The 14,980-nt window shown below is 35.2% G+C and overlaps 1 protein-coding gene and 1 long non-coding RNA gene across 2 annotated transcripts in view; one reads left to right on the top strand and one right to left on the bottom strand.

Moving 5' to 3' along the window:
* ARID2 (AT-rich interaction domain 2) overlaps positions 1 to 14,980 on the top strand; it is a 208,213-nt gene that overhangs the window by 132,766 nt on the left and 60,467 nt on the right. The window contains exons 7-12 of the mRNA XM_061416372.1: positions 6,021 to 6,087; positions 6,184 to 6,434; positions 6,760 to 6,856; positions 6,951 to 7,160; positions 7,949 to 8,116; positions 14,268 to 14,349. Coding sequence (XP_061272356.1) covers positions 6,021 to 6,087; positions 6,184 to 6,434; positions 6,760 to 6,856; positions 6,951 to 7,160; positions 7,949 to 8,116; positions 14,268 to 14,349 — 875 coding nt within the window. The remainder of the gene's footprint in view (positions 1 to 6,020; positions 6,088 to 6,183; positions 6,435 to 6,759; positions 6,857 to 6,950; positions 7,161 to 7,948; positions 8,117 to 14,267; positions 14,350 to 14,980) is intronic.
* LOC133247497 (uncharacterized) overlaps positions 13,433 to 14,980 on the bottom strand; it is a 43,983-nt gene continuing 42,435 nt past the window's right edge. Inside the window, exon 2 of the long non-coding RNA XR_009736411.1 lies at positions 13,433 to 13,527. This is a non-coding gene — a long non-coding RNA (uncharacterized LOC133247497). The remainder of the gene's footprint in view (positions 13,528 to 14,980) is intronic.

Genomic DNA, 14,980 nt, shown 5'->3' with positions numbered 1-14,980 from the left:
ACCCCATGAATCGCAGAACGCCAGGCCTCCCTGGCCATCACCAACTCCTGGAGTTCACTCAGACTCACGTCCATCGAGTCAGTGATGCCATCCAGACATCTCATCCTCTGTCGTCCCTTTCTCCTCCTGCCCCCAATCCCTCCCTGCATCAGTCTTTTCCAGTGAGTCAACTCTTCGCATGAGGTGGCCAAAGTACTGGAGTTTCAGCTTTAGCATCAGTCCTTCCAAAGAAATCCCAGGGCTGATCTCCTTCAGAATGGACTGGTTGGATCTCCTTGCAGTCCAAGGGACTCTCAAGAGTCTTCTCCAACACCACAGTTCAAAAGCATCAATTCTTTGGCACTCAGCCTTCTTCACAGTCCAACTCTCACATCCATACATGACCACTGGAAAAACCATAGCCTTGACTAGACGAACCTTTGTTGGCAAAGTAATGTCTCTGCTTTTGAGTACGCTATCTAGGTTGGTCATAACTTTCCTTCCAAGGAGTAAGCGTCTTTTAATTTCATGGCTGAAGTCACCATCTGCAGTGATTTTGGAGCCCAGAAAAATAAAGTTTGACACTGTTTCCACTGTTTCCCCATCTATTTCCCATGAAGTGGTGGGACTGGATGCCATGATCTTTGTTTTCTGAATGCTGAGCTTTAAGGCAACTTTTTCACTCTCCACCTTCACTTTCATCAAGAGGCTTTTTAGTTCCTCTTCACTTTCTGCCATTAGGGTGGTGTCATCTGCATATCTGAGGTGATTGATATTTCTCCCAGCAATCTTGATTCCAGCTTGTGTTTCTTCCAGTCCAGCATTTCTCATGATGTACTCTGCATATAAGTGAAATAAGCAGGGTGACAATATACAGCCTTGACGTACTCCTTTTCATATTTGGAACCAGTCTGTTGCTCCATGTCCAGTCTAACTGTTGCTTCCTGACCTGCATACAAATTTCTCAAGAGGCAGGTCAGGTGGTCTGGTATTCCCATCTCTTTCAGAATTTTCCACAGTTTCTTGTGATCCACACAGTCAAAGGCTTTGGCATAGTCAATAAAGCAGAAATAGATGTTTTTCTGGAACTCTCTTGTTTTTCCATGATCCAGTGGATGTTGGCAATTTGATCTCTGGTTCTTCTGCCTTTTCTGTAACCAGCTTGAACATCTGGAATTTCACAGTTCACATATTGCTGAAGCCTGGCTTGGAGAATTTTGAGCATTACTTTACTAGCGTGTGAGATGAGTGCAATTGTGCAGTAGTTTGAGCATTCTTTGGCATTGCCTTTCTTTGGGATTGGAATGAAAACGGACCTTTTCCAGTGCTGTGACCACTGCTGAGTTTTCCAAATTTGCTGGCATATTGAGTGCAGAACTTTCACAGCATCATCTTTTAGGATTTGAAAGAGCTCAACTGGAATTCCATCACCTCCACTATCTTTGTTCGTAGTGATGCTTTCTAAGGCCCACTTGACTTCACATTCCAGGATGTCTGGCTCTAGGTCAGTGATCACACCATCGTGATTATCTGGGTCGTGAAGATCTTTTTTGTACAGTTCTTCTTTGTATTCTTGCCACCTCTTCTTAATATCTTCTGCTTCTGTTAGATCCATACCATTTCTGTCCTTTATCGAGCCCATCTTTGCATGAAATGTTCCTTTGGTATCTCTGATTTTCTTGAAGAGATCTCTAGTCTTTCCCATTCTGTTGTTTTCCTCTATTTCTTTGCACTGATCGCTGAAGAAGGCTTTCTTATCTCTTCTTGCTATTCTTTGGAACTCTGCCTTCAGATGTTTTTATCTTTCCTTTTCTCCTTTGCTTTTCACTTCTCTTCTTTTCACAGCTATTTGTAAGATCTCCTCAGACAGCCATTTTGCTTTTTTGCATTTCTTTTCCATGGGGATGGTCTTGATCCCTGTCTCCTGTACAATGTCACGAACTTCATTCTGTAGTTCATCAGGCACTCTATCTATCAGATCTAGGCCCTTAAATCTATTTCTCACTTCCACGGTATAATCATAAGGGATTTGATTTAGGTCATACCTGAATGTTCTAGTGGTTTTCCCTACTTTCTTCAATTTCAGTCTGAATTTGGCAATAAGGAGTTCTTGATCTGAGCCACAGTGAGCTCCTGGTCTTGTTTTTGCTGACTGTATAGAGCTTCTCCATCTTTGGCTGCAAAGAATATAATCAATCTGATTTTGGTGTGGACCATATGGTGATGTCCATGTGTAGAGTCTTCTCTTGTGTTGTTGGAAGAGGGTGTTTGTTATGACCAGTGCATTTTCTTGACAAAACTCTATTGGTCTTTGCCCTGCTTCATTCCATATTCCAAGGCCAACATGCAGATTCTTTACCACTCAACACCTGGGAAGCCCATACCTCTTTGTATATATAATAATTTTTCAATTAGATATAGGTATTGGAATACTACATTGTTTAGTGTCTAGTATTTGGTGTCTTTCACGAATGTTGAAAATTGTTCTGGTATACTTTTAATTAATATATGGGTATTTGTTATGACAAATACAGGACTTGTTCAATTGTTAAGTCATGTCCGACTCTTCATGACCCCATGAACTGCAGCATAACCAGCTTACCTGTCTTTCACTGTCTCCCAGAATTTGCTCAAACTCATGTGTGTGTGTGTGTGTGTGTGTGTATACACATATATGTATGTATATGGGGGAACAGAGGGAGAGAGAATTTATCTTCTCGGTTTAGTAATTGCTAGGAACCAGACATCAAATTGCCAACATCCGCTGGATCATGGAAAAAGCAAGAGAGTTCCAGAAAAACATCTATTTCTGCTTTATTAACTATGCCAAAGCCCTTGACTGTGTGGATCACAATAAACTGTGGAAAATTCTGAAAGAGATGGGAATACCAGACCACCTGATCTGCCTCTTGAGAAATTTGTATGCAGGTCAGGAAGCAACAGTTAGAACTGGACATGGAACAGCAGACTGGTTCCAAATAGGAAAAGGAGTTCGTCAAGGCTGTATATTGTTACCCTGCTTATTTAACTTCTATGCAGAGTACATCATGAGAAATGCTGGACTGGAAGAAACACAAGCTGGAATCAAGATTGCTGGGAGAAATATCAATCACCTCAGATATGCAGATGACACCGCCCTTATGGCAGAAAGTGAAGAGGAACTAAAAAGCCTCTTGATGAAAGTGAAGGTGGAGAGTGAAAAAGTTGGCTTAAAGCTTAACATTCAGAAAACGAAGATCATGGCATCCGGTCCCATCACTTCATGGGAAATAGATGGGGAAACAGTGGAAACGGTGTCAGACTGTATTTTTTGGGCTCCAAAATCACTGCAGATGGTGACTGCAGCCATGAAATGAAAAGATGTTTACTCCTTGGAAGGAAAGTTAGGACCAACCTAGATAGCATATTCAAAAGCAGAGACATTACTTTGCCAACAAAGGTTCGTCTAGTCAAGGCTATGGTTTTTCCAGTGGTCATGTATGGATGTGAGAGTTGGACTGTGAAGAAGGCTGAGCGCCGAAGAATTGATGCTTTTGAACTGTGGTGTTGGAAAAGACTCTTGAGAGTCCCTTGGACTGCAAGGAGATCCAACCAGTCCATTCTGAAGGAGATCAGCCCTGGGATTTCTTTGGAAGGACTGATGCTAAAGCTGAAACTCCAGTACTTTGGCCACCTCATGCGAAGAGTTGACTCATTGGAAAAGACCCTGATGCTGGGAGGGATTGGGGGCAGGAGGAGAAGGGGACAACAGAGGATGAGATGGCTGGATAGCATCACCAGCTCGATGGACGTGAGTCTGAGTGAACTCCGGGAGTTGGTGATGGACAGGGAGGCCTGGTGTGCTGTGATTCATAGGGTCACAAAGAGTCAGACACGACTGAGTGACTGAACTGAACTGAACTGATGATCTTTTGGGTTTATTATCTCTGTTCCATTATGTAGAAAAAGTGTCTGTGTAAATGTATGGGGCGGTCATTGGGCTCACCTCATTTGCCTACCGTATTTCAGTAATTACAGTTTTGCATTATTTTCTTGTCCAGTTTCTTTTAAACACTTGTTTTATACATATTGGTTTATCATGGGATGACTACTGCAGTACCATTATGACCTGATCAAAATTTTCTTCCAAGCATTTTTCATAGATTTTAATTTTATGTATATTTTTACCCATAAGACTTTTTAAAGTATTTTATTTATTCAGCATTTATTTTGATTCAAATCACATCTGCCTTTTCATGCATTTTTTTTCTCCAGTGTGGGTTTGCAGATGACATTTTTCTGTTTTCATTTGTCAGAAAATGTCTTTATTTCAGCTTTTATGTTGAAGAGCAGTTTCACTGTAAAGTTTCTATAATACTTTGCCAAATGTTTACTTCCATGACTTTGAAAATATCCCACTGTCTTCTGGCTTCCATGATTTCTTTTAAAAAGTTTCCTGTAATTTTAGTTGTCTTTAGTTGTCTTTTTCAAGGTTATCTGTCCCTTTTCCCTCATTTGCATTTAAGATTTTCTTCATCATTGCTTTTCATGAATTTTTTTATGATGCTTCTCCACATTTTATTTATCTTTTCTTAGAGTTTTGAGTGTTTCTTAAGTCTATGACTTGGCACCTTTCAATTGATTTAGAAAATTCCTTGGCCCTGTCTTTTCAAATACTGTTTTTCCCATTCTTCCTATTTTCCACAGGAACTTCAATTAATTCTGTGTTAGAACTTTTCAGTGTATATGTCTTGAATGATTGTATTCTGTTCATCCTTTTGTCTTTTCATGCTTCTAACTTGATATTTTTCCTGCCAACTCTTCCAGTCACTAATTCTTACCTGAGTGGAATGTAATCATTCATTAAATATGTCCATTCAGTTTTTGTTTTCAGTTCTAAAATTTCTGTTTATCTGTTTCTTAAAGTTTCTGCTTATATGCCAAACTTCAGTCTTATCTTCTGTTTCTTTTTTTTCCCATGATCATTTAAAATTCCTCTCTGATATCTCTCTTATTTGAATTTCCTGTGACCCTTTTTTCTTTGTTATTGAACATTGTCTTCTTCCTTTATATGCCTAGTTTTTTTTATTGTTACCAAACATTTTTTTATCTTGAGTTTTTTTGCTTTGAGTCCTTTTGCTCAAAGTCCTTTTGTGGACTTTTTCTCATGTTATGAATTCCTCGAACTGAAATAGTCATTTTGAAATACACATCAGAATGTTTAGAAATAGTGAACTAATACCCCGTGTGCTTCTTTATTAGTCGAGAAGTAATAAGAAGTAATAGAGCTAAATGGCATAGAGAAGTTAAAACTAAAACTCATTCTGTATAGATTTATCAATATAAAGGTGTTTGTTTCTTAGCTTGAAAAAGATTAAGCAGTGGATTTTGACTTATTCCCTCTCTCATAAGGATCAAAAAATAATTTGTAGATATGGAGTACTAAAACACAACCTGAATATCTGGGTTACAAATCTGTAAACATAAATGCTCCACTACTTGCTTTTATATTTTCTTCTAGATACAGATTTACTCAGTAGCTAGCCAGTTATGTCTTAGGAGTCTATAAATAGAAATCTGTTTCTGTGTGCAGTTTATTAATGGGATTAATAACTGTCAGAATTTTTGAGTACTAATGAGCATAAATACCATTTCTAGATATTTTCTATAGCTATGAAGTGATCTGAAAATATCTGTGATTCGTATTGGTGACAATGTCAGAAGAATTTCTATTACCACTGTGGTTTGTTTTCTAATATTCAGAGTTGAAGAAAATGCTAAGGAAATGACAAATTTTAGTTAGAGGTTAATGAACTTAAAGATGTCATTCTTTTTAGAGATGGGCTAATTTCTTTCACAGACCTTTTAGGATCTGTGGGCCTCTGGCCAAAATGATATATTTGAACTATAGAAATTCAAGTATTTGTGTCAAAGAGCTAAGTATATATAATACAATGATATCTACATGAACTGAAAATAGTAGAACTATTGTGAATATTTTTAAAGTAATAGAATAGTTATTTCATATTGTCAGAATTAAGTGTAATAATTTCTCATTACAGTTTTGGAAAGACATTGTTGATGATAATGAAGTACGTGACCTCATATCTGACAGAAACAAGTCTCATGGTAAGTCAATGAGGAAGTATTTTTAAATAAATTTGAAATATCAGTAATAATAATTGCAATATCAATTTAAGTAAACTATGTTTTCTTCTGTTGTAGAAGGTACATCAGGAGAATGGATTTGGGAATCTTTATTTCATCCACCTCGAAAGCTGGGCATTAATGATATTGAAGGACAACGGGTACTTCAGATTGCAGTGATTTTGCGAAATCTTTCCTTTGAGGAGGGCAATGTTAAGCTCTTGGCAGCTAATCGTACTTGTCTCCGTTTCCTATTACTTTCTGCACATAGTCATTTTATATCTCTAAGGCAATTAGGCCTTGACACATTAGGAAATATTGCAGCTGAGGTAAGCATGTGACAGAACCTTAAAACAGTTTTTATAGTTGGCAGAATATTTACTTAAAACTTTAGGATGTGGGATTATTATATTTGCCATAATTATAGAATATTAAATGCTTACATATAGTTTTTGCCTAAAGTGGTATTACATAGTTGTGTGGAGAAAAATATTTGAAATGATGCTCCAGATTTATTGACGGCTATTTTCACAGTCATTACATTTTTAAAATTATAAATGTTGTTCTATTCCTTTTTATTCAATTTGAATTATGTATTTGGATATAAATTGAATGAAGCCTCTCTCAACAGTAGTGTCCTTCCTTTTTTTTCAGCTTTTATTGGATCCTGTTGATTTCAAAACTACTCATCTGATGTTTCATACTGTTACAAAATGCTTAATGTCAAGGGATAGATTTTTAAAGATGAGGGGTAAGTGCTCACAGGTTTCTCACTGTCAAAGTACATAAGCTTTGTATCATGTTTTAAAAGACAAATACATGTTTGTGCTATGTATGCTTTTCAGGCATGGAAATTTTGGGAAATCTTTGCAAAGCAGAAGATAATGGTGTTTTGATTTGTGAATATGTTGATCAGGACTCATACAGAGAGATCATTTGTCATCTCACTTTACCTGATGTGCTGCTCGTAATCTCAACACTTGAGGTGCTATATATGCTCACAGAAATGGGAGATGTAGCTTGCACAAAAATTGCAAAAGTAGAGAAGAGCATAGGTAAGACTAAACCAAAAAAGAAAAATTTATTTTCTTTATTGAGGAAAAATACTTACTGTGCTGTAAAAAAAAATCATAGTTGATATTTGGGGTTTACTTTTTATTTTGAGGAATCATTACCCTTTCAGACACACTTGTGTTATTCTTTCTGCCTGTTTTAGATAATAAAAAACTTATATTATAGAGAGACCAGGGTGCACGTGGCTATCGGTAGTCTTTATTTCTTCTCTTTATTTCTGTTACTATATATTGAGTTTGAAATCAACAAGATGTCTGTGTCTTACTCTCCAGGAAGCAGGTCCATCTGTTTCAAGTGGTCAGTGCTGGTAGTGGTACTGTTCATGAACTCACCTTCTTAGTGAGTTGTCAATTTTAAAGACACTCACTAAAACATTCACATTAATGTTTTCATCAGTGATTCAAATTATTTATTTCCTTGGTATAAATACTAAAATCAGAGTTAATAAAAATTTGGCTTGAAAAGTATTGAGAAATAAAGATGTATTTTCCATATCAGTAGTTCCTAAATCTGGCTACACATCAAAATCACTTGGGAATGTTTTTAAAAATGAAGATAATCTAACATCTACCCCAGAGCTTCCAAATCAGTTTTCAGAGATTGAGCCTAAAAATCTAGAATTAAAGATCCACAGATAATTCTGATGTATAGTGATTCATAAACTGGCATTTGAGAAGCAGCGTTTTATATATATAGCATATATTTTTCAGTGATGTCATTGTTTTACAAAATTATTGACTAACAACTGTTGATTTTTAATTTGTTTTAGACATGTTAGTGTGTCTGGTTTCTATGGATATTCAGATGTTTGGCCCAGATGCACTGGCTGCAGTAAAACTTGTCGAACATCCAAGTTCCAGTCATCAAGTTTTATCTGAAATTAGACCACAAGCTATAGAGCAAGTCCAAACGCAGACCCATGTAGCATCTGCCCCAGGTTAGTGTCTTTGTATAATCTCTTTCAGTGTGGTTATTGGAATGTAAGATTTAATACTAAGGATAAATTTAAATTGGCTTCCTATGTGGCACTAGCTGTAAAGAAGCTGCCTGCCAGTGCAGGAGATGAAAGAGACACGAGTTTGATCCCTGGGTTGGGAAGATCCCTTGGAGGAGGGCATGGCAGCCCACTCTAGCATTCTTGCCTGGAGAATCCCAGGGACAGAGGAACCTGGCAGGCTACGATCCATAGGGTAGCAAAGAGTCAGAGACAACTGAAGTGACTTAGCACACAGCACATAAATTTAATATGAAGTACAGGGAACTGATGTTTGACGATAGTTGGCCAAATGAGAATTGAGTATGTACATTAATTTCTTACATATTATACATTCCAGGAGCAGCAGGATCAAGGTGAGCACAGAAGAGGTATAGTATAATAAATAAATGAAGTTGAAAAGGATTTAGAGTAGTGTGAGGGATTAAATATTATTCTCAGCTGTGAGAGCATTAAGTGCCCTAATGGGTTTGTGATTTTTGTCATTAGAAATTGATAGACCAGGAATAAGTTAATCATATATTACCTTATAGTTCTCTCAGGTGGTTATCAGAATACAGAACCATAATACCTTTATTATTTTTAAATCTTGTAACAAAACCCTTCAGAATCAGAGCTTATGATCAGACATGTGTGTGTGTGTGTTGTTCAGTTGCTAAGTTGTGTCCAACTCTTTGCAACCCCATGGACTATAGCCCGCTAGGCTTCTCTGTCCATTGGATTTCACAGGCAAGAATACTAGAGTGGGTTGCCATTTTCTTCTGCAGAGGATCTTCCTGAGCCAGGGATCAAGCCCCTGTCTTCTAAATTGGCAGGCAAATTCTTTGCCACTAAGCCACCTGGGACGCCTATGTGCATGTATACAAATGCTAATGCATGCACCCTTCCTAGCATTCCCTTGAGTCAATTGTATTTAATTCAAATATTTTTAACTAGAATTCAGACCTGTCCTTCAGTTCTTAGACTGCTTTCTCCTGGGTCATTATGAGTTATTATTTTATATTTTAGCACTCAGCCTTTTTGCACTCCACTTTCATTTGTCCTAACAAAAACAAACCATCTTTCACCTCACCTTCTTTCTCACCATGGCAACCCACTCTGGTACTCTTGCCTGGAAAATCCCATGGACTGAGAAGCCTGGTTGGCTACAGTCCATGGGGTCACAAAGAGTCAGGTAGGACTGAGCGACTTCACTTTCACTTTTTTCACTTTCTCTCTCACCATTCCCAAGATAATTCTCTTTCCCTTTTTTTTAATGGAGAATGCTCAGTTTCTCAGTTGATCTTAACACTTTATAGTTATTCTGGGAGCTCATGTGGCATGAATTTCTACTTCTTACCCTTCCCTTACAAATTTACTAGCATTTAAATTCATTCTCCTTCTTTCCTTTGTCTCAGGAAGAGATGTTAACTATTTGTACTCTGAATACCAGTCTTTGCCAACTCCTCTTTTCTGTATCTTAAACTTTTCTTTCTTTAATTGCTTCTTCAGCCTGGAAATACATTCAGATCATTCTCAACCTTTCCCACTGTCAAAACAAAAACCTCATTATCCTTAATCTTTAACTACTACATTCATTTAATCACCAAATTCTGTTGAGTCTTCCTAAATAATTTTTTGATTGCCCGTACTGGTAACTCAGTTTGGACCCTCCTCTTCTCTCTCCAGCTATCTTGTTCTTCTCATCTCTCATTTAATCATGGTCCCTGTCTCTCTTCCTCTCTTCTATTGTAACCCATATTATCAAAATTATATACTCTATGCAAAGTATGTAATATGTATCACCTATTTATTTCCATTATGCCCCTCTGCCATATAATGGAGTTATATCATATGTGCATTTAACTTACTAGAAGGCATGAAATAAATAGGTAATTCTGACTGCTAATTTTAGTGAGCTTTCACCCATAGGCAATAGATGTTAAAGAGCAGATATGTATTGGACAATCGATGATAAGAATGTTAATAGTTTCTTAACCTTGAAAAGGAAATGAAACAGTTCATATGCTAGTTAAGTGGGTAGTGGGCGTATATTTTTTATCCTCAAAGGAGAAACTTTTAAATTAATTTAAAATATTGTTAATGAGGGCCATTGGGAAACTGTTCAACAGAGTGAAACCAATAAATTATCAGTGATATGCTGGTAATAATAGGTCATTTGAAGAATATTCAGAGGTAATTTTCATGAAAACTCCTTTTGCCTTATTGCTGACCTGTGACCTTAACAAATGAACCCAACCCCCAGCCTGAGTAAATCCTCATTGGCAAATGGAATAAAATTAAATATTGAGAGTTTCTTGTGTATGTAGTGCCATTGATAGAAGTTTGAATAGACCTCTAGGAACCTAAAAGAGTTCATTTTTATGCTGGTGAGCACTTTTTTACTTGCTCATCATGAATGACAACTCTGAATTGTTTGATTAGTTACCACTTATAGTTTGGCTTTCCTCTCCATCATTTGTTTAATACTGTTTTCTAATGGAATGGTTATCTTCAAACTTTTAGCTCCCTTCGTCTCATCTATCTGCAAATACTATGTTTTTGTGATGTATTAAATTGATACTTACTTTTTATATCCTGTGGAATCTTGATATGTAACATTATCCATTTAAAAAATAACACGTATTCTTAGTATTAGAAATTTTATACTATTCCTCTTTCTTCTTGAACTCAGATCCATCAGTACTTACATAGACATGTTAATTTTAAGGTTTTTCAATTTTGTTACATTATAAAGCTCTAAGTGTTAAAATTTTATTGTTACAAGGTTTAATAATAAACAGTCCATAAAACAATAGTAAATATATTACAAACTTTTATAAATATTAAATAAAAGAAGCAGTTATTGGAAGTGCATCTCATAATGAGATGGACAAGACTTTTTCTGCTAGTTTTCTGGAAAGTATTACTCTAGTGTATTTCAGAGTATTTTTTTTCTTGCTAGAATTGCAGTTAGTTTCAGCATTAATTTTATGTTTTTCCTTTTTATATATTTAAGTTCACATCGTTAAATAGTTTATATCAATAAATAGTTGAGAGTAGAACTTAAAGTTATTATTTTTCAGAATTATCTAAAAATTATTAAAATTATATTTAATGATCTTCTGAAATTTTGAGTTCTGCTTTGTTTTGTTGAAATCAAAGAATTAATAATACTTGATTTGTAAAATTATTTATTGCCCAGTTAGTATAGATATTTATTTTATTTTTAAGTTTATTGAAAACATATCAAAAAATATTAACAAGATATGAGGGTAAATTAAAGTTGGTACTCTTTCAGTTGGGTGCACCTTGTTTAACTGAATATATTCAGGTAGTGTTGGCACAGTGGCTCTGCAACTTTATGGTGTATCAGAGTCACCCAGTGGGCTTGCATGCTGATTTCTTGGCTCCATACCCTGAGCTTATGATTCAGGTGAACTGGAGAATTTTCATTTCTAACAAGTTCCCATGAGATACTGATGCTTCAGGTCAGGGCACGATTACTTTGAGAACCACTAGGTTAGGAAAATTTTAGTAGTCTTCATTTCATGACCACAGTGTTTTTTGATAAAATGCTTTTTGTCGTGTGCATGAATACATTTTTGTCAGTTGGCACTGGAGATTTACCTCATTCAATTATGGAAAAGGTCTGCCACATAACCTAACTGATTAAGTTAGTCTTTATTAATCAAGGGTATTTTGTCTCAATTTCTGTTATTTAGAAAAAAATTCAACTTTATTTTTCAGTCTAAGAAAATATGTTGATTTATGTTCCCATGAAATCTTCCTTATTTCAGAATTCTAAGATAGTTAAACTTGCCATGAACTTGTCATGTGAATGAAATAAGATGCCACTACCTTCAGTATTTCTTTAAAATATTCTGTGTGCTTTACTTACTCAAGATTCTAACTTAAAAAGTAATACACTCTTTGGTAGTAGTTGAAAGATGGAGGCGGAAAGGACATTAAGCAGAAATTGTCATCACTTTATATTAATCATATATCTGAATTTAGAACACGCCAAAGGACCAGAATACCCAATTTTTAAGGCTGTACATTGCCCTTAACTATAATATGTAAAACACTGGGATAGACCTGAATCCTTACGCTAATACCTTGGTTTAAACACATTTTGTGGATACTAATGTTTCTACTTCTCCTGTTGGTGTTCCAGAGGTATTTATACAATCATCATCATAGCTAACATCTATGTACCGCTCTTTATGTGCCAGGCATTGTTTTAAGGGACTTACATATTAACTTCTGTAATCCTCATAACCATCAGTGAGGTCAGTGTGCTGTTACTTTGCCCCATTTTATAGCCAGAAGGGTTAAGTAGCTTGCCCATGGTTACACAGCTGATGAGTGATGGAACTCCAGAGCCAGTCTATCTGGCTCCAGAGTCTTGCATTTAACCATATCTTACAGTGTTTAATAGAGTTAAGACTTTGTTCCAAAATGATTAAAGAGCAGTCATCAAAGAGGAGGTCTTGCTTTCATGCACAGCAGTTTTAGGAGGGAATATATACAAAACTTTGAAAATCTGGAAATTGATTCCTTCTAAAGTATAAGTTCCCTTTGTATTCTTTGGAATGTCTTCAGGTATCCTGAAGACAAGGATTCTCAGTTTGTAGCCACTTTCATAGTAATTATATATTTCTAGTTTATACTTTTAATTGTGGCTCTATTATTTTTCCTTATGCATTGTTTATAAAGTTTCTCATAATTTCAACATAGTTTGTAATATTTCCTGCAATTGTTTATTAATTGATTCAAATTTCAGTCAGAGTAGGGTATATTCTTAGAGTATACTTGATCAAGAAAAGAGAAATTTCTACATGTATTTAGGCCTTAGAAAGGCATTTTCTGTAACAGTCATCAAGTTAGGAGAAGAAAAAAGATAGGCTGGGGTTGCACAAGAAACATACCTTTGATTCTAATTATGATGTTCTGTTAAGAAGCAGAATATCACAGTATGTCCTCTGAAATGTGACAGACCTGAATTCAAAGTCAGCACTCCTAAAAGAAGGCTTTCCAGCTATACTCAGCTCTGCTGTCTCCATCATGTGTTCTTTGTTAATCTCTGAGCTTTAATTTTTTCATTTGCAAAATGGGGACAATTAAATTTAGAACTATATATAAGATTAAAACAAATCATGTAAATGTAAATGGTTTAATAGAGAGTAAGTATTTAAACGTGGCTGGCTGCTGTTAGCTGTATCCCAGTGGAAGCCTGGGGTCTCAGAGACAGACAGGTCAGGATTGCTTCAGATCATTCACAGACTGGACTGACTGTGGGGCTCTTCTAGTTCCAGTAATTTAGAAATTTATGTTTTGTTTGAGGGTTCTGAGAAGCTTTGCTAACATGTCACCTGAAAAAAAAAGAAAGTACATTTTGTAGGTTTAAAAAGCATATATTATTAATAATGCTGATTCAATGGTGAAACAATATAATTTTTAATCTATAAATATGTAAGATTCCTATTTCATTATAAACTTACTGTAATATGATCACGTTTCTATTATCCCATGTTTTTCTTATTTTTATTAGTTCCAACATAGAAGTTGGCTATTTGTTCATTATATCTGGAAGTTTTATATATGCCACTTACAGAGTTAATATTAATATTTTAAATTCAAAAGTGAAATTATTTTTGATGCAATCTGCTTCTGTAACTAATCTGAGAGAGATGCTTATTTACTGATACATTGTGATGTGTGTCCTCGGGCTAATTGTTTTAATCAAGTTGAGTGTTAGTTTCTTTATGTATACCCACCTCACAGAAGAATTAAAAAGATATTAATAGTATAAAGTTAAAACTCAGTGTCTGAAAGTGGGAAAAACAGAGTTTATATTAGTGAAATAATCCATATTATTTGAATGATTGTGAGGTTAACAAAAAATAGTTCGTATGAAGGATCTAAGACAGTGACTGGTATAATTAATATGTGTTCCAATATACGTTTCTTTCTCAAATTTCTATTATTTTCAATATGTTTATACACCTTTTTAAAAGGTATTCATTGTGAGTATTAACTGGTTCCATATCCATGAACTAAATATGGCCTGTAGTTTTAAAAAATGATGTAGCTAATGTATTTTTTTCTTTAGCTTCCAGAGCAGTTGTAGCACAGCATGTTGCTCCACCTCCAGGAATAGTGGAAATAGATAGTGAGAAGTTTGCTTGTCAGTGGTAAGTGGTTTATTTCTATTAAGGCTTTATCCTTGGGAAGAACAAAGCAAATGAGAAAAGGAAATTATTTCAGCAGTCATCCAGAATGTTTTACTCTGTATTTCTTTCTAGTTAGAATAGGATATCATTTATACAAGAAACGACAGTATAAAATCACTTCACCTGTATTTTGGAATAGTTTGAAAGTAAAGTATCAGAATCTTCAGAATTAAAATAGTCTTTGATTAAAATTTCATTAAATTACACCACTTCTTTTCAAGCAAAATTTGTGTTAAAAAATTGTCATTGATTTTGTAGAAAATAAAGTTTGTTGTATTATAGAATTTGTTTTTCTTAATATTTTATTAAAACAATTGGACTGACTTCTTAGAACCAGATTTTGTTATTAAATGTCCCTTTTTTTTTATCAAAAGCAAAATTTCTTGTTCATTGCTAGTTAATTTTTTCTTTTTGTGAGTAGTAAGAGGTAACTAATCAAATGATAGAATAACTAGTATGTCTACATTGAAATATCAATTTTAAATTTTTTTGAGAAGACTGACTGGTCACATCTCAGCCACTTCCTGAAAAAAAATAAATGTAGAATTGGTTAGATTTCATTTTTTCATGGCTAATTGCCTCTACATTGCTT

The sequence above is a fragment of the Bos javanicus genome, chromosome 5 (genome assembly GCF_032452875.1).
Source record: "Bos javanicus breed banteng chromosome 5, ARS-OSU_banteng_1.0, whole genome shotgun sequence".
NCBI classification, from domain to species: Eukaryota; Metazoa; Chordata; class Mammalia; order Artiodactyla; family Bovidae; genus Bos; species Bos javanicus.
Note: the sequence above shows the minus strand (reverse complement) of the source record. Positions and strands in the feature narration are given on the sequence as shown.